General features: G+C 43.4%; 1 protein-coding gene across 7 annotated transcripts in view; it reads right to left on the bottom strand.

Moving 5' to 3' along the window:
• The window catches only part of CFAP61 (cilia and flagella associated protein 61), a 93609-nt gene extending 72888 nt beyond the window's left edge, over positions 1-20721 (bottom strand). For 5 of the 7 annotated variants that reach the window (XR_010997813.1, XR_010997812.1, XM_068186284.1 and 2 more), the window contains exons 1-11: positions 20698-20721; positions 20404-20559; positions 19617-19767; positions 17491-17567; positions 17018-17085; positions 15854-15995; positions 11898-12030; positions 9782-9935; positions 4305-4396; positions 3772-3959; positions 830-869 (exon numbers count right to left, since the gene is read on the bottom strand). Coding sequence is in view for 5 of the 7 variants with exons in the window: in XM_068186284.1 (XP_068042385.1) it covers positions 830-869; positions 3772-3959; positions 4305-4396; positions 9782-9935; positions 11898-12030; positions 15854-15995; positions 17018-17085; positions 17491-17567; positions 19617-19767; positions 20404-20546 (1188 nt within the window). In the remaining 2 variants the exon portion in view is untranslated. Of the gene's footprint in view, positions 1-829; positions 870-3771; positions 3960-4304; positions 4397-9781; positions 9936-11763; positions 12031-15853; positions 15996-17017; positions 17086-17490; positions 17568-19616; positions 19768-20403; positions 20560-20697 lie in introns of those variants that run through there. The other 2 variants (XM_068186285.1, XM_068186286.1) reach the window with 2 other exon arrangements.
• Between the last annotated feature and the right edge of the window lie 1753 nt (positions 20722-22474).

The following is a 22474-nucleotide window of genomic DNA, read 5'->3' on the forward strand; positions in this document are numbered from 1 at the left end:
CTAAGGCACACTACCATGCAGTGCTTTATGACATGACTTTACAACACTAGTGTGCATTAAGAAAGTCTCAGAAAGTGGACTTGGTTACCTCAGACAGAGGGATCACACAGGCGTGAGTGGGAAATAGCTACTGCACTGTGAATCCACAGTGCCACAGTTCAGTCTCTAGGTAAATATTATGAATCCCCTTAATACCATTGTTTATAGGCTTTAACTCCATCTCTTTTAATAAATTTTGCTGATTTTGTTTTTAATGTAGGTACGGTCTGGATCTGTACATGGTTTTAAAGGAGTTTGAAACATTTCTTTTTCTAAATCTGCATCTTAGAGAAGTCCCTATGGAACATAAACTAGGGTGACTATTTACAAGAGCACACAGTGGCAGGGAAATGCCTTCACATTGACAGAGAGCAGGTTTAGATTACATGGTACAGAAAAATTCTTCCCTGTGAGTGTGAGGAGGCCCTGGCACAGGTTGCCCAGAGAAGATGTGGCTGCTCCATCACTGGAAGAGTCCAAGGCCAGGTTGGACAAGGCTTGGAGGAATCTGGTCTAGTGGAAGGTGTCCTGCCTATGGCAGGGGTGGGTGGAACTGGATGATTTTTAAGTTCCTTTCCAACCCAAACCATTCTACGATAAACAGAGGACTTGGATATACATTCCATGAAGTCCAGAAGCAGCCAAGGAGGGGAGTAGCTCAGCCCAGGGTAACCAGGCCCAACACACTCATGTGGGGCAGACTCACTGGAGCAGTAGACCCACATCCCCTGGCTGCCAGCTGCACTGCTGTCCCACCACACAAAATCATTCCAACTTTCGTTATACTCACCGGGAAAACGTTGAAAGCATAATGCAAAAAATCCAGCGACCTGCAACCAAGAGCAAATATTGGAAAATAAAGCACATATCAGAATGATCTGATACACTATGATATTGACATCCCTGCAAGTGCAGGAGCATTTATTCGGAGCTCATCGGACAATCCCGATAAATCATCAATAACCAACTGTTGATGTTGCATGCTGCACAGCAATTTCTGATTTCTAGTGTTTAAAGCATTGTTATTAACAAGAATAACCAGGACGTTTGACAGAATACATGAGGCTCCTCACTAAAAGGACAGGGGGAGGAACTAACAAAACACTGGCTCTCATATTGTTGACTCCAGCCTCTTCAGAAGCCATTCCTGGACTATCACAGCAGCATTAGTATATAGCAAATATTACTTCAGGTTACAAACAGTTGTTGCTATGTTCTACAGTATTTTCAGCCAGCACCAAGGGCTCTGTGACTTTCCACTCAGGAAAACATGCCCGATGTGCTCTGACTGCCTAACAGCAACATAAATACTTAGAATTGTTTTTAAACACTTCTTTTCACTTCTCATCCACTGACTTAGAGCTGTCCCAGTCTCTTTTCCATGGTGACAGCAAATTGTGACATTTCAGTTTAAAAAGACTTTAGAAATCTCACCAAAGCCCTGCTGTTTCTCCCATGTGTAAGGCTATCAAAGAGCTCAAAACCCAGTTATGCTGAAGTTTCATAAAACACTTTTCCACCACACAGGATGTATCTTTTGAAGAAATTCATACAGATATATGTTACCTTATAAATACTGATAAATCCTCTCCTCCTTTCAGAACTGTAATTAAGCTCCCTTTAATTACCTCTTTAATAATATTACTTAAAAGAGAAATAATTTCGAATTGCAGTATCTATGCCTGAATGTAAATGTAAAGCTGCAAGTACAGATCAGGATTGGAGCATTATATATTCACCTATATAATACATAACTAAGACTAGTTAATAGAACAGCTATTCAGGGGAAAGGAAAATGCCATTGCAACTATACTGCATTGTCATTTTCTCTCTGGTATCCAGGATCTTGTTGGCAGCAAGGACCACAAGAACTGAGGTGGGACATTTTTCAGGGGGCTTAGAAAAGTATCAAGTATCAGCAGATAAGCCAGTAGTTCAGTTCCTTCACATGTCACTCTCAATGCACTAACAAGCCACATAACTCTGGGTTTAGGAGATGGAAACATTCAGCAGCTTTAGTGGGTAACAACTCCCAAGGAGCAAACTTCCCTCAGGGCTAAGATGCAATCACACCTACACTTCAAGACAACAGCTATTTCTGGGTCCATGCTGTGCAAGGCCAGCAGTGCCTCCCTCAGGACAAGATTCCAGGCTGCAGCCAGCATCACCTCGTGCCCTCCTTTACATATATTTGCTTTGCTAATATTTCTTCTACAGGCAGGTGGATCAAGCAAAGGCAAGCCAGGGAATCACACAAGCAAAATGTTTGAAAACACCAAAATCTACAGATTTCTCAGCTCAGGAGGCAAAAAACCCAGACCAATCCTTATCCTAAGCAGGAAACTGTGAGCAGAGAACTCAAGAAATCTACAGTGAGATTATTTACTGACACAAATCTCTAGCAAAGCTCTGAAACGCTGTTTCAGTATAATGGAATCATTCCAGAGCAAACCCCTTGCCTCACTAATATTTTAATATAAAGCCTTCTTATTCTGCAATAAGTATCTTACTTGAATTTTTACACTAGATTGTCCCTCAATTAACTGTTCTGGCACAGTCTCTTGGCAGTGCAATTGTTCTTATAACACATTAGTTGGTCAATGTTTCTAAGTACAACACAGATCTCCTATGCTGACTTCCTGCACTTCACTAATTAAACTAGTTCTTAAAGCTGAGCGCTGTTACTGGGTATATCACTTGGGAAATATGTACACAAAAGGCAATGTCTTTACTTTGTTTTGGTAACTTTGTGTATTTGCATTTGCAGCAGATTCAGTGTTTGATCCCCTTGGGTAGGTGCCCTCCTTAACCAAGAAACTGCTCAATAAACAGAACCAGTTTTCAAGGAATTCTCATTTTTCTTCTCAGTGAAGTTTACTCTTACACTTCTTTTAAGCCAGAGTTCAGAAGTTGCTACTCACTAATGACTGAGTAGACAGATGTTTTTTCAAACTGTACCACACATGTTCAACTCATCTATCAAGCCCTACTCCTGTTGCTTGCTGTCTGCAGATATGACATGGATTTGAAAGCATGGAAGATCCTGGGTATGCTCAAATGCTTCATCTATCCTGTATCTTCCTTTCTACCACCACATTGAAAAGGAAGAAAGTTCCTGGAGAAGTTTCTGCTGATGTGGTTGAATATATTCCAGTGTGGAGAGAAATTTTAGAAAAAAAGTCTAAACCCCATTTATAGCCCTATTCTAATCCACCAGGATCTAAGAGTGTGAGGTCAGCAGCAGCAATTGTGTTGAGAGAAAATTCCTTTCTCTCCCCCAGCAGTAGAGGATTCTAGGAAACAGAATAATTTCGTTTAGTAACTGGAGAAAGTGTTTAGAATGGGAACATTTACCTGCAGAGCTAAGAACAGCTTTATTGCCCCATGTAATGAGAGGAGAACTACTGTAACATGTAGCTCTTCTTGCAGTTAGCCAGCTTCAGAATGAGTGTCTCCATAGAAGGAAACAGCAGCCTTTTTCACAACCTCAACTCACATTTTTTCCAACAAAAATAAATTCTTCACGTTTTGCCCCCACAGACCTGTCAGAGCTAAGAAGCTGCAAATGGAGGCTGAAACGTTATTACTGAAGATAAAAGAAGCAGACAAGAAAAAGGTCAAGGAAAATCCCATCTAACCACTGTAGGTATTGTCACTTTCTGATTTGTCCTGAAAACATAACCTCGAAAATGGTTATTAATGGGAAAGCAGTGACTCTTCCTCTACACTTACCTGGTTTCATACTTCTCATCAATACAAAGCAGACGGATACGGAAAACATTTGAAGCTCCTCTGTACACAGGATGCAAATCCCCCTCCTCATCAGCCTCCAGCAGAGGTGCTGCTGAGCCTTTAGGACCTATGTTGATGACATTACCTACTGGCAGTTCAGCCTGGGAAACGGTCACGGCTCCATCTTTCTGCAGCAACAGCAGACAAGGGCTCACTTACAACACTTCACAAAGTGTTTTCATTAGTTAAGCCCCATCCATTCTCTCCTCTGTGACCCTTTCTTCCCGCCCTGATGGCTGCTTAAGGGGAAGTGGATAGGTAAACTCACCCTGACCAATAACTCTGATCCCCTCCCCTCCAGACCCCAGCCAGAGCAACTTCTGAGCTGTGCCCCACAGCAGAGGCACATGTGGGCCAGAGCAGAGGATGGGGCATGAGGGAAACTCAGCAGTATTTTCTTGTCCTCATCTCTGCCAGCCTTGTTCTGTATCAGCTCTGAGAGCCATCGGCACTGCTGGGTGTAGGAGCATTACCTGCACAGCTGCATCTGCACCAGGAACAAGTTCCAAGTTTTGAGAAGAAACAGGCTTTGGCTTTTGACTTGTTTGGTTGTTTTCATCTTTATCTGAGTGAAGTAAAAGAGAAAGTGCACAAGGTTTAATAATGTGAGCTTTATGCTCAGAATCACAGCAATAGCTGGAGTGGGCCAGGATACCTCTATCAAAAGGTTTCATTTTACCAACCACAGTTAAAGCAGACCCTCCTACAGTTACTTGGCTAGAGCTTCATTAGACTATTTGATTTCAAAGCAAAAAAAAAACCAAAAAATGCAAGGAATTGGTTGTAAAATAAGACCTGAACAAGACAGTTTGGAAACAATTTCTAACTTGTGTTTATCTATATGTCAAATCTTTACCCATCTGAACTGAAAAACAGGACTCAGTGTATTGACTGATATCTTAAACCCCATGTGTTGCTAACTTGCCTTCTGGTGATCACAAGGACAAGCAAGGGCTCTTCATTCTCAGATTAGTTCTTCTAAAAGAATTGAAATTCGGGTTAAATCCCAGTCAAACCAGAGCTCTTACTGGTGCAGTAAGAGACAAGAAACAGGGATTACAATTCCTTTATAAATTTCACACAAACTTTTGAGATGTAGGTGTTGCTGCTGAAGAAAACACATCAAGTAAGAACACCCTTACATTTGGAAAATCCAGTAACATTAAGGAAGTCAAGGTTTCTGAGCTCCAAGAAGAACACAAAATAAGCGTCAGAAAACAACAGAATTCATGCCTTATCCCTCTCAACTTTGCCTTGGGACACCCATGTAAGCTACACTCACAGACAGAAGCATTTCTTCACACACTAATGGGCATTTAAAAAAATACCTCAAAGGTTTAAAATAATTTAGCCAGAAGTAATTAGAAAAAAAAAAAAAAAACTTGTCTCAAAATCTGTTTCTCTTCAATAAAAGAGTGCAGATGCAATATGCAGGACAAGGAGAAATGCGGGGGTTAGGAATCATGGATTCTCTGGGGGTATCACAGATGTGAGCCTTCACAGAAATGATCAAATGTCATCTTGATTAACCAGCTCCAGTTCTCATTACCAACAGCCTTGCAGGTGTCAGAAGTTAATTAATACAAGTCTCTTGTTGTCGTGTAAATATTGATATGTTGTTTCTGACTTTATACTAAAATGCAAATCCTTAATGACTCCACCATCCACTCCTGTCAGACGTGGCTCCATTGCTGTTTACAGACATGCTGTACACGAGTGATGTGAAGAACTGCAATACTATCACCAAATCAAGTAAAGACCACAAACAAAGAAAATTAAAATAATTCTGTGATTGCTGGGTTGTTAGCTGAGGTACAGTCATCAGGATCAAGAAGCCAGTTCACCATGAGGCCTGATGAAAAGCCCTTGAATCATTCCCACTGCATCATGTATTCTCGCAACTAATTCATGACACCATATAGAGTAACAACCAAATTACTGTAATTATCCTGAAACCTAAGTGGCATATCAGTACAGACTGTTATATACTCTTTCATTATTATTCAGCATTACATTTTGAAAGGAAAAAAATATCAACCTGTGGTCTCTACTTAAAAGCCAAAGAGCTTGAAAAAGTAACCTTTTTATATGTAGGAATATAAAATTACAAAGGAATGTAGCTTGCATTTTAAGATTTCCAGCTTTCAGATTCCATAAAGCCAAGTCCAGATCTTCTGTTGATGACAGGTCACTGAACCTGCTCTGCCCTCACAGCAGGACACCCTCCAGCAGCAAGTTTTCAATGCAGCCACTAAAGCAGCCTTCATGGAACACACGTGGCTTTGCAATAGCCACAAATGCTGGCTACAACATGGGACTAACACCACAACAGATTTCAAGGACACGGGCTGGCCTTTATGCTGGAAAGGCTTAACAATGGACTACTGGGATGCAATTCTTCTATTCTAAAATGTGCAAAGCTACAACAAAAATTTTAACTACTACTTCATGGTAACAGAATGAATGTTCCTGAGCAGTGAATAGACAACTTTGCTATTAGGTTTCTAGTGTCTCTCTCTAGGAATAGCACCAAAGTCAGGCTCTCATCATATGATACTCAAGTTTCTCCTCATGTGTCCAAGACCATTGTTGTGGTTTAACAAAAGCCTGGTTTTTCAGCTAGGGAGGGGGAGGGTGGCTCCCTGTGGGGACCTGCCAGAGCTAATGAACTGGCTGGTTTTGAAGGGCTAATCAGCTGGCTAAGTTTGGAGATTGACACCCGGTTAGAGCACTTGAGGGAGTTAAACATGCCCCTGTGGAAAAGCACATTTAAAAACAAAGGAAGCCCGGGAAAAACTCTCTTGGCTTCTGGCCTTTGAGCAGGTCGGGCCAGGCTGGCCCCGTGCAGCCAGGCTCACGCAGCCTGGCACGGCCAGGTCGGCGCACTGCTCAGCTGGGATTTCTGCCATCGCCATGCCGCCGGAACAGTCCTGGCACTGCGGACGACTGCGCCGCCAGGACCGCTCGGCCGAGGCCAGCATGGCCGGGGCAATGCCACACAGCTGGGACTGCTCTGCTGGGGTCGGCATAGCCGGGGCCTCGCCACACCGCACGACCGTGACTATTTCAGCACGGCTCGCAAAGCGAGCTTGGTTTAGTCTGGGACCCGCGCCAGGAATGGCACCACGGTCAGCGCTGGGGGCGGCCCCGAGGCTGGGAGGGGCCGGGGCCAGGAGCAGCCGCGATCAGAGCGGCCGGAGCAGTGGCGCACGGCCACGGCCATCTTAGAAACACACGGGAGGCGCTGGCAGCGGCGCGCCTTGCGCGGTGCCAGCGGAGAGCGCGTGACCGGCGGCGGGAGGCATGGCAGGCGATTTTCCCGATGCAGAGCCTGGAGGAGATCAACCCTTCCGCGCTGCAGAACTCCATAAAAAACTGCTTCGGTTGACAACGCTCGAGAACAAACGAACCTACGAGCACAAATTCTCTCCTGCATCAGGAAAAGGAAAGAGCGGAGACACACAGAGACGACAACATGGGACTCTGAGGTCAGTGAAAAAAGACTCTAGAAAAATTCTAGATGGGAGCAGATTGAGGAGATGACTTATTCTTGGGCTGAAGTGCTCTTGTAAGGCTATAGAGAAGATATAATTGATACATCAGAGTATTTTTCCCTGTAACTTATAGAAATGCATTAAGGGGACGTAGTGTTCTACCACAACTGTAAGCCAAGGCACCAGTATTGAAGCAAACAGATGTTACTGTAATCCAATAAGAAACTTGAACAGAGAGAGATGAGAAACTTTGCCCCAGAGGCAGTAATAGAAAACCTCTGTTCCCAGAGATGCATTAAAAGAACTTCTGTTTTTATGGTAGATCAGCTCATCTTTAAAATAGCACCCTAATAAGTTGACTGGCCCATGAAAGCAGCTGTGAGATAGCCGCAAGGTATGGGAGGAGCTTTTCACACCGCAAGCAGATTTTTGCTTTCCTGGGCAGCTGATTCGCTGTGACATTGAAGCGACAAGAGAACTGTTTATTGTGGCAAAGTCTTCATAGCATAACAAAAGAGATTCCTCTCCCTAAGTAGACTGAAGAATGACTATTCTAAGTTTTGTCTTCTTACGTTGTCAGTGGGAAAGGAAAAAAGGTGGGGAGGAGGAAAAGTGTTCTGAAGGTTTTATTCTGGTTTTTTCTTATTATTTTTCTTTTAATTGTGTTAATAAAAATTTCTTTATACCCTTTAACATTTGTGCCTGTTTTGCCCTCCTTCTCCTAATGCTTATCTCACAGCAAGAAAATAAGTAAATATATTCTAGTAAGTGCACTGGCACTTAGCCAGCACTAGACCCACTACATAATTGGTGCATTGGCCGGGAAATCGAACAATTGGCAAGCCAAAACCTCTACAATCATTAATGTTTTGCACTCAAGCTACCTGAAAGTCTACAAGTAATTATTTTTCCCCAGAGCTGCCCTTTTCATTCCAAATAAAAGGATACTACTACATTAAGAAGTCTTACTACCATCAAAACTAATAAAGTTTTTACATGAAGAGAGAAAAGAAGGGAGACAGATACACAGAACTGCTAACTATGCTTCTTAAAACATTTCTAAAAAGCACTCAGATGTCAGATTCTCAAGAAACTGAACAGAATACAGCTGCTTATGGTAAGTTTTAACATTTAGAACAAGTTCCATAGATTTCCTAAATGGTAAAAAGCATATAACAGCGGTATTGTAAAACCCTGTAACCACATTCTCACTGAAAAGCTCAGCAGCACAGAATTTGCCAGAAAACATAGACCTACAGCTTGCAGGCTCTGGAGAAGGAGAGAGGACACCAGAACCAGGAACAGCCCAGGGATGGGTCAGGCTGGGAGTCAGTCCTGGTGGTCAGTCACCTTGCGCAAGCCTCTCTCAAGCAGGGTCACCCAGAGCAGACAGCCCAGGACTGGGCTTTGGCTCCTGAGTGATCTCTCTGCCTCCTCAGTCTCATTCCTCCTCCTACCCACATCTGTCACCTCTTCTGAACTAATACTCCTGGAGCTGAAGGAGCACAGGATCAAACAGAAGACAGGCAGGCTCCTCCATCTCCTATGTGCAAGATGCTTTCTTGCAGGGGAGGGGAACTCCACAGGAGCAGCTACAAGGGGATCCTCTCCCTTTCCTGTTCTGTGACTGCTGGCTTCGAGTTACCAGCTGGTGACAGCCCTGCAGCTCCCTTGTTGCCTTTTTCGCCTGCTGCTTTGTGTTCAGAAAAGCAAATACATGACCTAGTGGTGGAGGTGTTTTATTCCACTACTGATAATTAGTGGATAGCAAAATGTTGCCCTTCTGCACAAAATGACCTTTGACACTGATAAATAAAGACAACAATTGTAAATCATTTACATGACACTTCTGTTCTACAAACAGGTGACATATTTGTGCTACTGGTTTTTATCACTCGCAGGAAGTGGCTTGCATATGCGTTGCTATATCGGGCCCAATATAAAAGCGGAATAAAGAGATAGACTCTGATCTTCCAAAATCTTGTAACACAGCAGACTGCAAACAATAAGCAAAGAGCAGAAGCTGAACCACAAGGAAAAAAGATGACGTAAGTCAACAGGACAATGTAACAGACACAGCCAGCTGCTCAGCTACCAACAGACCTCACTTCACCACCAGATTTTACAATCAGATCTTCCTTTAACAGCACAACTGTATCTGATAGACAGTATACGCCACACAACAGCTTTCTGAAACTTCAAGCCCACATTTATCCCATAGTTGGTACAGGCCAGCTCCCCACAAACAACAATCACTTCTGACTCAGAGACCAGGGCTATCAAAATTCCCCTCCTCAATTAAAAAACACCAGGCATCCTACTTCAAAACCAGGTACGTTAATTTGTGTTTTCTTCCTAGTAAACCTATTTATCCTTTTCCAGCCTTCTGCAAAACCTACTCAGAAGCTAGACACAAACACACCTTGAATTTATTTAGCACTTTAGAATATAGATACCTCCTTGAATGCTTGGCTTCCGTGGCACTTTGAGAATATCTTCAGGATGTGGTTTACAGAGTCCATGGAAAGGCCCTAAGTCAAAACACTCTTGAAACAAGGAAACGTTCACGTCAGAACATAAGCTCATGAATCCTACTGCAGTGCCACCAACCTGGAAGATAAAACCCATGTCACATGAGCCTGTCATTCTAGGAAAGGACAAAAAAACTGAACAAAAATTTTCTGAAATACCAACTTTTATGTTCCATCTCTGACTGTGCATAATGGAAAACTATAAAGGAACTGTTTCAGCAAAAGTTAAAGATCCTCTTTTATTTTTTCTTTGTAACACATGTACTAGGACCTCTACAGTAGATGTTCTAATTCTTTTTTTAGCTATGTCCTGCGGGAGTATTATGTTTTTATATATAGTCTAAATAATGATTTGGAGTTTCAGTAAAGCATTTGTTATGGCAAATACACAACATACTTCCAAAAACATATAATTTTGTTTAAAGTTACAGTGCAGCTGAAGTAGAACCTTCATTCAGTTAGCTGTAAAAATTGGCTCATTACTGGTCACTGATTTGGACCCAAATGGGGCTCAAACTGAAAGGTGTATTTTATTCTCCTAAGAAATTAACTCAAGAAATCAATTATGTATAATATACGGAGTACCTAATGCAGTATGTATTATTTGCAGCACTTGTAAGCCCCAAATATTTCTGTGTTATGAAAAAAATCCAAGAGCTAGTCTTAAATGCTCTGGCAAACATGAAAGTGATGGGATCCCTGCAATGCTGGCACCCATGGTACTCTGGGTGCCTGATTGCTGCTGGAGTTCTCAGCGAGCTGCAGCCCTCAGCAAGACACGCACTGGGACCACGGAGAACTGGCATGCTGGAGAGCTTCTGGCTTTAACCTGGGACAAGTCTAGAAGAAGGAAGCTCTTAAATTTTTAGTAGTGTATGCAACTTTCTGGTAAAACACATTATCAAAGCACTTTTTTTCTTCCTCAATATACATAATGAAAGCCTTCATAAACCTAATGAAAATTCAAATGCTGGATTTGTACAGCTGTTTTATCAAGCCATCAGCACATCAATAAAGACTTTTAAAAGTGTGACGTTTAATTTTTCTGCCCTCAAACAACAAGTGATTGTTTGTTTGCCTTGTTTGCATAACCAACAAAGACGGGGTGCCACAGTTGCCTGGCTGCTGTGTAATTTCAGGCCCTAGGCTCAGCAGAGGCTGATTAACCAATCCATCTACCATATGTGCAAAAAGAGGCTGCCAGCTTCCTTCTCCACAGGGGAAGTTGGCATCCATCATGGTTTGTGTGGAGGCGCTTTCCCAACCCGCAGTGGCAGCTGAGATAAACTGGGGGCTTGGAACACCTTTTGGTGGTCTCACATTGAGCTCTGAACATGCCACTGGAATGTCTTATTTATAGCAACAGCCCTCTGCAATGTGCCATTACACTAATGGTGCATTGTTTCCCATTTGGCTCCCAATGGCAGTGATTACATGTTGCAATTTTATAAAAACCATTTGCCACAAAAAGCAGGTTTCAGGAATTAAGGAGGTTTATTGCCTATCAGCTTGCACTACCATGCACAATTACCAACACATAAAAATCTTAACAGGAATTTTCAGCAGGATAACTATTACCACTCCTTTCTTATTAAAATTAATTACTGGGTTTGTCTTCATTTCAGCAAAAATTTGTTTGACCCAAGAGAAAGAAAAATTATCTACAGGACTTTAAACTGTGGAAGGATTACTGGCTACTCATTTTCATATGCAACATTAGTTTCCACTGGGAATGAAAACAGGTTACCTGTAATGCAAATCTAAAATGACAACATGGCTTCATCAAGACAGTCTGTCCATATTATCTGAAAATAATCTGCACTAGAACTGGGAACTACTGCTTCATTTCTGAACTGGAAACATCACTCCTGAGGACAGACACAAACTACATAGAGAAGGGTACTCACTGTGTGGGTATAGAGCATGAATTCTGCTTCTCACAGGTGGGCTGCTGATTTTATCCCCTGAGCTAGAGTGAGCTATCACACAGGACATCACTAAGGCTCTGATCAGACAAAACCAGAGGTCATGGCAGACTGACCTCACAAACAGCTGCCTGATTTTCTTCACCTTCATGTTCTATGAGATCAACAAGAAGATATTCACCATAGGTTTCCTTCAGAGTCTCACTCTGAGGTGTCCAGATTAGCATGAGATCATCATAATCTTCCATCCTACAAAAAAAGAGATCAGGTAATGTCCTAAGTCTCTGCCATTAATAGGCCCTGATACTTCTGTTCTACTACATTAACATATGGAAAAAATATTACAAATACTTGTTCCAAAGCCTGCACCCACAAATCACTTCACCTAGGACAAATTCCCAGTGCACACTCAAGTGGGAGTCTCAGCACCAGAGAGACAACCACACCCAAAAGCCAGCAGAACCCACCAAAATCTGCACTGCTCAGTGGAGATGCTTCTCTTGCCCTAAGAAAATATATGGGAATCCCAGCTCAAAATTCCCCTGCCTCACTCTCCTACAACTGTAGTGGAGCACTCATACAGGTCCCAACCTACATGGATTTTTATTTAAACAGGCAACAGAGAATCTTTGCCACTAGACTGCTATTTATAGCCAGGGTCAATGTAACTCTGAATAAGGAAATCCAGCACTTTTACCAGAACAGTGGTAGAATGCATCAGTCACCCATGCTGAGACTATGGCACAAAGGCAGGCGGCAAATCAGCTTTAACACTCAACTGCTATCAGTAACACGAAGCCACTTGTATTTGGAAAAATGCCGGAATTGAGTGGCGCAACCAAAAGCAGCAGAGAGGAGACTTTGGCTGTGTTAGGCTGCCAGAAGGAACAACTGCAACAAACTGCAGGGGAAACCCTCCCTGCTGTGGGCCAGGGGCAGGCGGCTACCTCGGCTGTCTCACCAGCCCCCAGGAACACGCGTGCTGGGACCGTCCCGACGAGCCGGTCCCGGCTCCGGGCCCCGCGCAGCGACACCGGGGCTGGCGGAGCCCCGCACGGTCTCTGCCGCCGCCCGGCGGCCCCGCCAGGCACGGGCAGCGGCTCCTTTGCTTACTTAGGATGCACAAACCTCCTCCTTTTCCTGCACGGGAACCTGGACCAGCCCGCGGTGCTTCCCTCGCTTACCAAGGATGCACAAACGTGCTGCTGCAAGGAGAACCAGGAACCTGAGAGCTTCCCGGGGTTTTGGGGAAAACTCCTGTTGTGTTCCAGGGTCCCACTGCTCAGGTAGGGAAGTGCCTGTATGTGATACCTGTAAGTTGGAGACCATGGTTCTGCACAGGCAGGAACCCAGACACAATAAACGGATTCTCAGTGCTACTCTTTACATGTGTCCAGATTTGGAAGGGGCTTTAAAGACAACACAGCTGGGCAGAAGATGTTCTGTTTCTCGTTGTATCAAACAGTCTGAGTTCCTAAGCACTGCCTGACTCCAGCACAAGAGGTGGTCAGGGGGTCTCTGGATTATTTTCATCCTCCTGTGCACCAGAATGGATGTGACCTCTGGGCAAGACCATCTTTGTAACCAAGGCTAGGGACCCCTTGGAGTCTGACCTCGTTTCTGCTTTTTTTTCCCCCCTCAACTAAAATGAAGCTCCAGCAACAATGAAAATTCCATAAAAACTTACAGTAACTCTTTCCTTATCCTTCAAACCAAAATGGTTACCCTCATCGCCTTCACAGGGAGTATCCCAAGGGAAAATCTGCAGTGAGGTTCTCTATTATCAGAACATCACCACCTCAGCACAATTAATTAGTACAGCAAATCTGTTAATAAGCTCTCAAACGTCAAAAAACCAAACAAAGAGGGGTAACAGAATGAGACTGTATCCTAATTGAACCCTCTTATTTCATGGAGTCCGTAACAGACACACACCTCCTCCAAATGGAACATTGTGCCAAGTGTCTCATGTCATTCTGCTCTGTGGGACACAGGGCAGGATCACACACAAAGGTGCAGATGGCAATTCCTGAAGACTGACCCTATGACAGTCAATGGGCCTCTGCACATACCCATTCATCTCCCCGCACCCTGCTCTGTAGGAACACAACCATTTTAACTGTTTATTCTGCTTTTAGTATCTTCCACCAGTTTCACAATATTTAAGAAAGTAAAGAAACCCTCCAAATCCCAGTAAGCTTTCCAATACAAAAATGCCACAAAATTCCTCTATTGTGAGTGCAAGCACAGAGCTGCAAATTTGACTCTTGCCAACAGGGCACAAACCCAAGAATGGCAGAATCCAAACAAGACACCAGCAAGAACCTTAAATATCAAAGCTTAGTGGGCTGCATTCTGACACACTGCAATGCCTCACATTATAGAGGCCAGACGGAGAATAACTTCCAAATCGATGGTTATCAGTTTACAGCTGCTTTTCACCCTCTGTAAGCAGGGGAAGAGGGGACAGAGATTACCCTAATCTCCTCCCACTGCCCCAGAACATGTTGCTAGGCAGGTGGCTGCAGACAACATCCACAGAGGAGTCTCTAAGGGCTCCCACTGACTGTTACTATGGATGCCAGTGAAGCACAGAGGTGAATGCAGAGGGAAAGGAAAGGCAGAACTCCTTCTGCAAACAGAAATTAGTCTTACCTGTTACCAACTGATGGACAACACCGAAGTATGAATTTTGTATCGTCACTGTGTAATTTCATAGGAAAACCAGTTTCCAAGTTAATTTTCTAATAATACCAAAGCTAAAGCCACTTTTACTTTTTAGAATAAACTACCAAAATCCCAGACAAGATGGTAGCTCTTATCAGGAATATTACTATGGCCTAAGTGACATTTCCAGTCATGAAAAAAAAACATTTCAATTGACAATATCCAATGGCCACCAAAAAAAATTAGCTTAAACTGAAAAAAAATACAAACATGATAGTCGGAACCAAGACATGTGGAAAGACTTCTAATCTTCAGGCATTGACTCACCTACTGATATCTTCTCTGTATAAAAGTCCATTCACTTAGTTATAGGTGAGAGACAACTCAAAAGAAACACTCAAAAAGCCTAACAATTGTACATCGAGTTAGTATGAGAGACATTTTTAACATATTGAAATATCCAGAGCCACAGCAGGAGGATGTGAAGTGGCAAAGGTCAGGCCTCAGGCCTTTTTCTTAAAATGCTCAAAAGTCAAGCAATAGGAGAAGTTCAAGCTGCAGATTTGCTTCAGACCCATGTGGTAAAATTCCATATGTGCAATAAAACATCTCTCAGAGACAGGCTTGTGTCAGAATGCAGGCCAAGCTGGCAGCGCAAATCAGCCCATAAACAAATGGCGTGGCTATACCAATCAGACACACTCAAGGTGGCATCACCATCTGCAAGTACAAACCCCCCACATCCATACCATGTGCTAGAGTCTCCAAGGAATACAGTTCTCCCTAAACTTCAGTCTCCACTGCAGGCATCAGAAATGCTAATTTAATCACCACTCTGCTACCTAGCCACAAAGTAACACTTACATTTACTACCTGCAAAAACTCCAGAATAAATCAGAGTTAAAGCAAACTACTGCTTCATAGAACATTACCCTACCAGCAGTCTTCCTAGAGTGAAGAGGACAACAAGTAACCCAAAATTTGACGGATACATGTTCTATTTCAACCACACTACAAGGAACCCTCTCCACAGCAACAACAACAGGAAAATCACCAGGCCCCTGGGTCAGAAACTTGACATTTCTCATGTCCTGGATGCAACACTGGCACAGGCAGAACACACATGGCAGGAAAAACCAAGAGTGGCAACAGCAGTCTAATTCAGCCAGCAGATCACAGAATAAACATCACTGACAAAAAACAGTCTTCCTACATAGCTAACTAGCATTCAAAAAAATAGATCTTGTGATGCAATAGAACAAAACCAGCATAATCCTAAACTACCTAGTTTGGTTATCACAGAAAACCAGAGCAGCCAAGCGAAGCTGCAAACCAAAGAAGGAGAATGCTTCAGTTTCCCCCAGCCAGATGTGCTCAAGGAAACAGAAGCAAGGAGCTGCATTACCTTGCTTGGCGCACGTACAGCTGTGGGTGACACCGATGCCTCGGGCATGCCAACAAGGTGAAACCTCTCTCCATGGGTGAGCCTGGAACAGGCATGATCCTTTCAAAGACATTCCCCATGTCCAGCTCTGAATGACTAAAACCTGTCGGGGCAACAGAGAGACTTCATTATGCAAGCTTTAAATTAGCAGCAAAACTGTCTGGGGAAAATGGAGTTTCAAACTTAAACCACAGATAGTAAAATGCCTTTTAAGTTAGGCAATGAGGCTGAAATGACAGCAGCATAAACATGTAAGAATTGTCACCAAAGTCATCTAATTAATCCAGCATTCCAAACCTGAATAAGCTTCAAAGCAAACAGAAATTGGTAGAAAACAATCCCTATAAAAATAATACAGCCAATTCTCTATGCCTGTGGAGAATCTCTGTCAGGACTCACAATGCTGAAGGAAAACTAATGTTGGTTGCCAGGGTGGATTTGACAGAACCCTTAATTCAAGCCCTGTTTTCTGCAGTTGACACCCCACTACAGTCTTTTAGTGTGACTTGGAACCAACATGTCTAGAAGCCAGCATATCAGAAAAGTTCCAGCTTCCTTTTCAGCTCAATTTAAGAGCATGCTTGGCTTATTAGTCGGAATTCAGGACCAAAATTCCACATCTGGTGCTGTTCTCTGATTAACACGTGTATTCTCTACCTTTGTATCTCTGTTCTAGAAGAAATAATCCAAATTTCCTTCTATGTCTCCAACAGCCCCTCTGAGTCTCACCAAAGTGTTCTCTTCCAATCTGCACTGACTTGGCTAAGTAAGAGAAAGTGACCAATTTCAAGTCTCTTGGCTCTATTCAACCAGAAATTTTCACAAAACTTGTAGGTATTGATTTTTGAGATCTTTACTCCTTTCTGATGTCCTCTTTCTGGCAAATTTAAAGAATGCAGGGAATGGACAGACTGCTGAATGCTGCTGGAGTGAGCATGGAACCACAGGTACCTCTTGCACATGGGATCTTCACAAGAAGATACTTATGGATTATGTTTTTCACATGTCTAGAAACTGATAACCATTCTCAGTACTAAAAAAGAACACCACAGCAAGCTCAGAGAGCATATTAACTAGGTTTGCAATTGCTCTCACTTCAAGAATAAAAGAGTTTTAAGCTCTTACCTAACCTCTCCTCAGGTGGTATAAAGAGAAGTATAAACTGCAGTTCTGGTAGTAAGATGAAAGCTCTCCTGGACAAATAACAAACATATTCAGTCTTTTATTATTACACCCATCAAGGACAGACAGCAGCTAGCTTTTTTAATATATAATTTTTTTTCTCCAGTGTCTCTAACCTTCCTTCATAAGTCCACATGGCTCAACAATTAAAACATTTCTGACAAACAATATGTGAACTTTATCTGGGTAATTTTGACTGGTTTTTCCTACCTTATTTCTTTCAAATTTCCCAATCTTTACATTTCAAACATCCTCCTTTTTATAGCAGTTTCCCAGTGGTGAAATATTTAAGCTATCAGGCCTCTTCTGGCAGATCTTTGATGGGGCATCTGGATAAGACTGCTTGACTTGACAAATTTGATTTGACAGCCGGAGAGGGCATGTGCCTCACTACCCAAGGCTCCACAGAAACTCACCTAACAATTTCTTGGGAACATCCAGCTGCATAATCTTCCTTTGCCACAAAGAGATGCACAAAGAGCGTGTTCAAAGGCTACAAAACAAGGAGTGAAAGCCTACACACCATGCAGCTCATTTTTATTCCATCAGCTCAAGTATTAGTACACATATACATTTCCAACATACATGATCTGCACTCAAGGAGCAGCAAATATACATAAGTAACTTCAAAGCATGTGTGGGTAAAGTTATGTGATTAAAGTGCTTTATATAATTTTGTGCTTTAGCAACATTTTTTCTTTCTACTCAGTTTATTATTGTTTGACTGCAATATACACTGTACATTTCATATTGAACAGTATTAATTCTTGACTAACAAGATTCAACCACATTAAACATTCAACATGTGTCTGACAAAGACATTATTTTAAGGTCAAAAGAAAAACCACAAACCAAAAGCTCACCTGCTTCTCATAATCCTAAAGTGGTTTTTCTTTAAAGGTAGTAAGAAAAATTACATATTTTAAGATGACATCATTAGACACACAAATACCAGGCAAAAACAGGGCAGACTAACAGACACCTTTATCTTGTGCACCTCCAGTTAACATGGAAAACCCCTGTGCTGGAATGGCAAGGGCTATTAAATCAGCTGTTCTCTAGCATATTAATTACAAGTGCTGGGTCAGTGAAGGTCTGCCTGAAGATAGAAATAATTTAATTGGAAAACCTGAGATCTTCTGAATAGTATAATACTCAATTAAAACACCATAGCTAGAGGCACCAATAAACTTCAGCAATTTAAGAGCAATAATGATTTCAATAGAGGCTGCAGTACATGGACCGCCATCAGGACAATAAGCTACTGAAACAAACATCTAAAGACATCCCTAAAAATTAGGCTGTTTGTTTGTTTTTTTAGAAGCAAAGGTAAGAAATAAAAAACTATATTACTGTTGAGGTCCAAGAGGACACCAAGTAAACCAGACATGGACTGTAACTGTTTCTGAATAGTGCTAGTAACCAGACAATCCAGTACAGCATTTTCACATATTCCTTTCTGCACAAGTCAGCTCCCACTTCAGACCCTGAAATTATTTCTGTACTTTAGCAAAAAGACAGGTCAACTATACTTCACAGAATTCCTATGTTCAGATGACCTCAGTTTTGAAAAGCACACCTGCATGGATTTAACCTACTATTTACCAATGACATCTCATCAAATTATACCCCAGAAAACGTTCAGAGTTTCTGCCAATACACAAACATAAAATACTGAATCTTCTATACCTCCCTCAGCAAATAAACTCCATTCTAGAAAAATAGAATGCTGCCTGTATGTTTCAAGGTATTTTTCACTACTGGTTCTGAACAGTAATTAATTTTTCTTGTCTATTCTCTGTAGGCCCCTACACCAGATCCTGCAGAGCCACCAGACAGCCTGAGGGAGATCATAGCACAGCAGAACCCCCAGAGCAGCTGCACCCCGAATGAAGTGGCTGCCCACAAAGTGCCGCTCAAGGGACAAACAAAGTCCATTACAAGGAAATCACAGGTCCTTTCTGCACACTCCCTTTGGCTGTACTGGTGGTGTTTCCTTTAAGAGCACATATTTTCAAACACTGTTTTTGTCAGTTTACCTCCAAGCCATTGCTTAACATTACAGAAGACCCTAGGCAACTGATGAACAAAATGCCCAGAGATAACTGCAGCACTGGCAACACCTTATTATGGCACATGCTGCTCACCTTATGAGTGCTTGGGGTTTAACATTTTCTGTATTTTCTCAACAATCCCACAATCTAGTTCCCAGCTGGACTTGGTGATGGGGGAGCACTTGAGTGCCACACTCGTAAGGGCCTCTTTCTTTTCTGTAGATCCTACCGGAAAGTCACAAACTCACCCAAGGAGCCCGCGTGAAAGTCGCCAGCATGCAAAGGGCAGCAGTCTCCCCAGGAGCACTAAACAAGTTCACTGCAGAACTAAGGTTCCCCTTGTCAGCACAAGGGTTTGACAAGGACTCCATCACCTTCTGTATCCTGAATGCCTCAAATCTACTGGAAACAGATTGTAGACGCCCACGCGTATTTTCCATACCTGAACCTTAAATGAAAACTCAACTAAAATCACACAATTTACTTACAGTGCACTTATTGTTAGAGTAGTTTTCATGCAGGAATGGTTCCCATTCAGCCTGATCAGTGATATTCCAATTCGGATAGTCCAGAAAGGCAGCATGAGCTATAACCTCATTCTTCTCATTGCAGAGTGTCAAAGCAAGATTTGATAATTCTCTATGAAAACAATTTAGTTTTGCACAAGTTGAAGAAACTCCACATAGAAAAGTGACTGAGAATTCAGCCTGCTGGAACAGCAAAAGTAGCCATGTTCAAGAGGGTTCCCAGGATCAGGCCTCAGTTAAACTTCATCATCCACATGCTAACTTGGAATTGTTACTTCAGTTCCACACATTTGTGCTCTAACATTATAAAAATTCAGGTGGATTTTCAAATCCTCATATTAGTAAATTTGAGATGCAAGACTTAAACATTCCCTTCCATTTGTATGTTTCTTCGCACATCTCTTTTCCCCCAAACAGCTGTTATCCGGGATTTTTGCTTTTAAGGGGGGAATAACATAAGCGACCCAGCAGTATCTGTCACACAGCCTGTCTGCTGATAGCTTTTTTCAAAAGCATTTCTTCTGAGCTTTTAGAAAAGGAAGCTAGTACAGAATTAAACCTTCCCCACCATGGCAGAGACCCAGGTTTGCACAGTCATGCATGTGACAGACATGAAAGTAGATTTTCTTTCCATTTTTAGAAACAGCACAAAAAATCATTATGTCACACCATGGCAAGGCTCAGAATGTTATCTGCCATTTTAAGTGCAATTTCCTGAAAGGTGACAACCTAAAACACCATTACTTACAAAAGGTAAGTGACATCAATCCTTCCAAAGAGGTCTTCTGTGACAGGGCTGAAGAGGCTGATAATGCCCGGGACATCATGTGACTCTGTCCTTCTGGCAGTGACCACATCTGTATCTCCCCTTGATGAGGTTACTGTGGCCATCCCACAGGCTGCACTGAGAAGCAAGGAAAACACTGCTGGCTCCAGCCGTCCCACTGCCATCCCCTGCCCAACACAGTCACTTCAGGTGGGTTTTCATAACAACTCTAAATTGGGGCAGCTTCTATCGATTTGGTGCCTGGTTCCTGCATACCACCACACAGACAGGCACTGCCTGTCCAGTGCACACCTGAAATGCAGCAGGCAATCACTCTCATGGTCTGGATCCTACAGAGGAAATTAATTGTTTTAATAGGCTACAGCTGCTTTCCTATTTATTCATTTGCGTGCTAACCAGCTCATCACCAAGAACTTCAAACTCAAAGGCCTTCAGTGGGAGGCTCAGCTGTGGGCAGTCAGGGGAAGCAGGCTGGAGGTTCAGCTGCAAACAACCGGGTACACAATGTCCCGATTAAACAGCAGCTTCAGGTGAGTTAACTGTATTTTGTCCAAAACTGCTCCTCCGATTTCTTTTGAGATCAACAGTAGGGCTTAAAGGCTATTCAAAGTTCTACTGCCCTCCTACGCATGGGAAAAAAAAAAAAAAAAAAAAAAAGGTGTTTTTTTTGTGGTTCCCCACTGAGAAAATGTGCCAGGCACAGCAGCTTTAGAATACACGGGGCATCAGATCCTCAAACCACCTGTGACCATCCCCTCGGGTCTGAGACCCTTTAGCTGTGTGCCTCCGCTCAGTACTGCAGCCTGCTGTGACCCAGCCAACAACCAAGCACGTGAAATAAAGCGACCAAACAACGGCTTCCCGCAATTTCTTAAATATAGGTGCAAAACATAGCAGTACTAACTAAAAAAAAAAAAAAAAAAAAAAAAGCCTAAACCAACACACCTAGACCAGCACAGCAATTTCACCGCTCTGCCAAACACGACAGCCACTTCCAACAGTGACTCCAAATGCGAATGTGATGCTCAGTTATCAGGCACCGCAATTCCCAACGAAAATGAAAAACCTAAAGAAATGCAGATTTTCACACCTTTTAAATACAGACAGAGTCACACGCCCTCCTACAACTTTCACAGACAAACAAGACATTCCAGCGCCAGCGCGGGTCCTGAAATTAACCTGGAGGAACACATCCTCTGGAAACATGCGTCAATTTAAAAAACGAATACTAACACGAACTTTAAAGGGCCATTCGCCGGCTGAGGCTTAGCGCACTGAGGTGACTCCAAGTGAGGAAAACTGTTTGCCACATTTTCACTCAATTGTTTAACTTAATGCAAAAAAAAAAAAAAAAAAAAATATATATATATATATACACGCATCTCCACCGGCTCCCCTAAACGCTCCCGCAGTCAGAGAAAGCAGCATTTTCACAGTAAAAATGCACCATTTCCGTAAGGCAATGCGCTGTTCCTACAGTAACTCCCGCCCTCGTCCCGCGGAGCGGGATCCCAGAGACACGCAGCAGCAGCAGAGGAGGAGGGCGCTCCCGTCCCGAACGCGGAGCAGCTCCCTCCCGCCTCCTCACACACACGCTCTCTTAAAGCACAAGTAGGACGCCACGCGGGTTTTTTGGTGTTTGCAGCCCAGAACGCACACATACCTCGGCAGGGCTGCCAAGAGCCGCGGAAGGCTGCTGCAGGTGGCTCTTGAGGGGCACCCCCGGTGGCTTGGGGCAGGGCCCGGGGCGGTACCGCGGGGTAGGGCGGGGGCTGGACACCGGGGCTGGACACCGGGGCTGGACACCCGCGCTGCCCATGGACACCCCCGGGGCGGCCTCGCGGACCCCCGGGCGCGAACGACCCCCTCGGGCACGCGGGCCACGCCTACGCACGCGGACTGACCCGCACCGCCGGGCCGCCAGGGGGCGCCCGCCGAGCGCGTCCTCGCACGGGCACAGCGCCGGGCGCTCACCTGCCCTGTCCCCGGCGCAGAGTGCAGCGGCCACAGAGTGTCCCAAGGACAGGAAAGA

The sequence above is a fragment of the Anomalospiza imberbis genome, chromosome 3 (assembly GCF_031753505.1).
Source record: "Anomalospiza imberbis isolate Cuckoo-Finch-1a 21T00152 chromosome 3, ASM3175350v1, whole genome shotgun sequence".
Lineage (NCBI taxonomy): Eukaryota > Metazoa > Chordata > Aves > Passeriformes > Viduidae > Anomalospiza > Anomalospiza imberbis.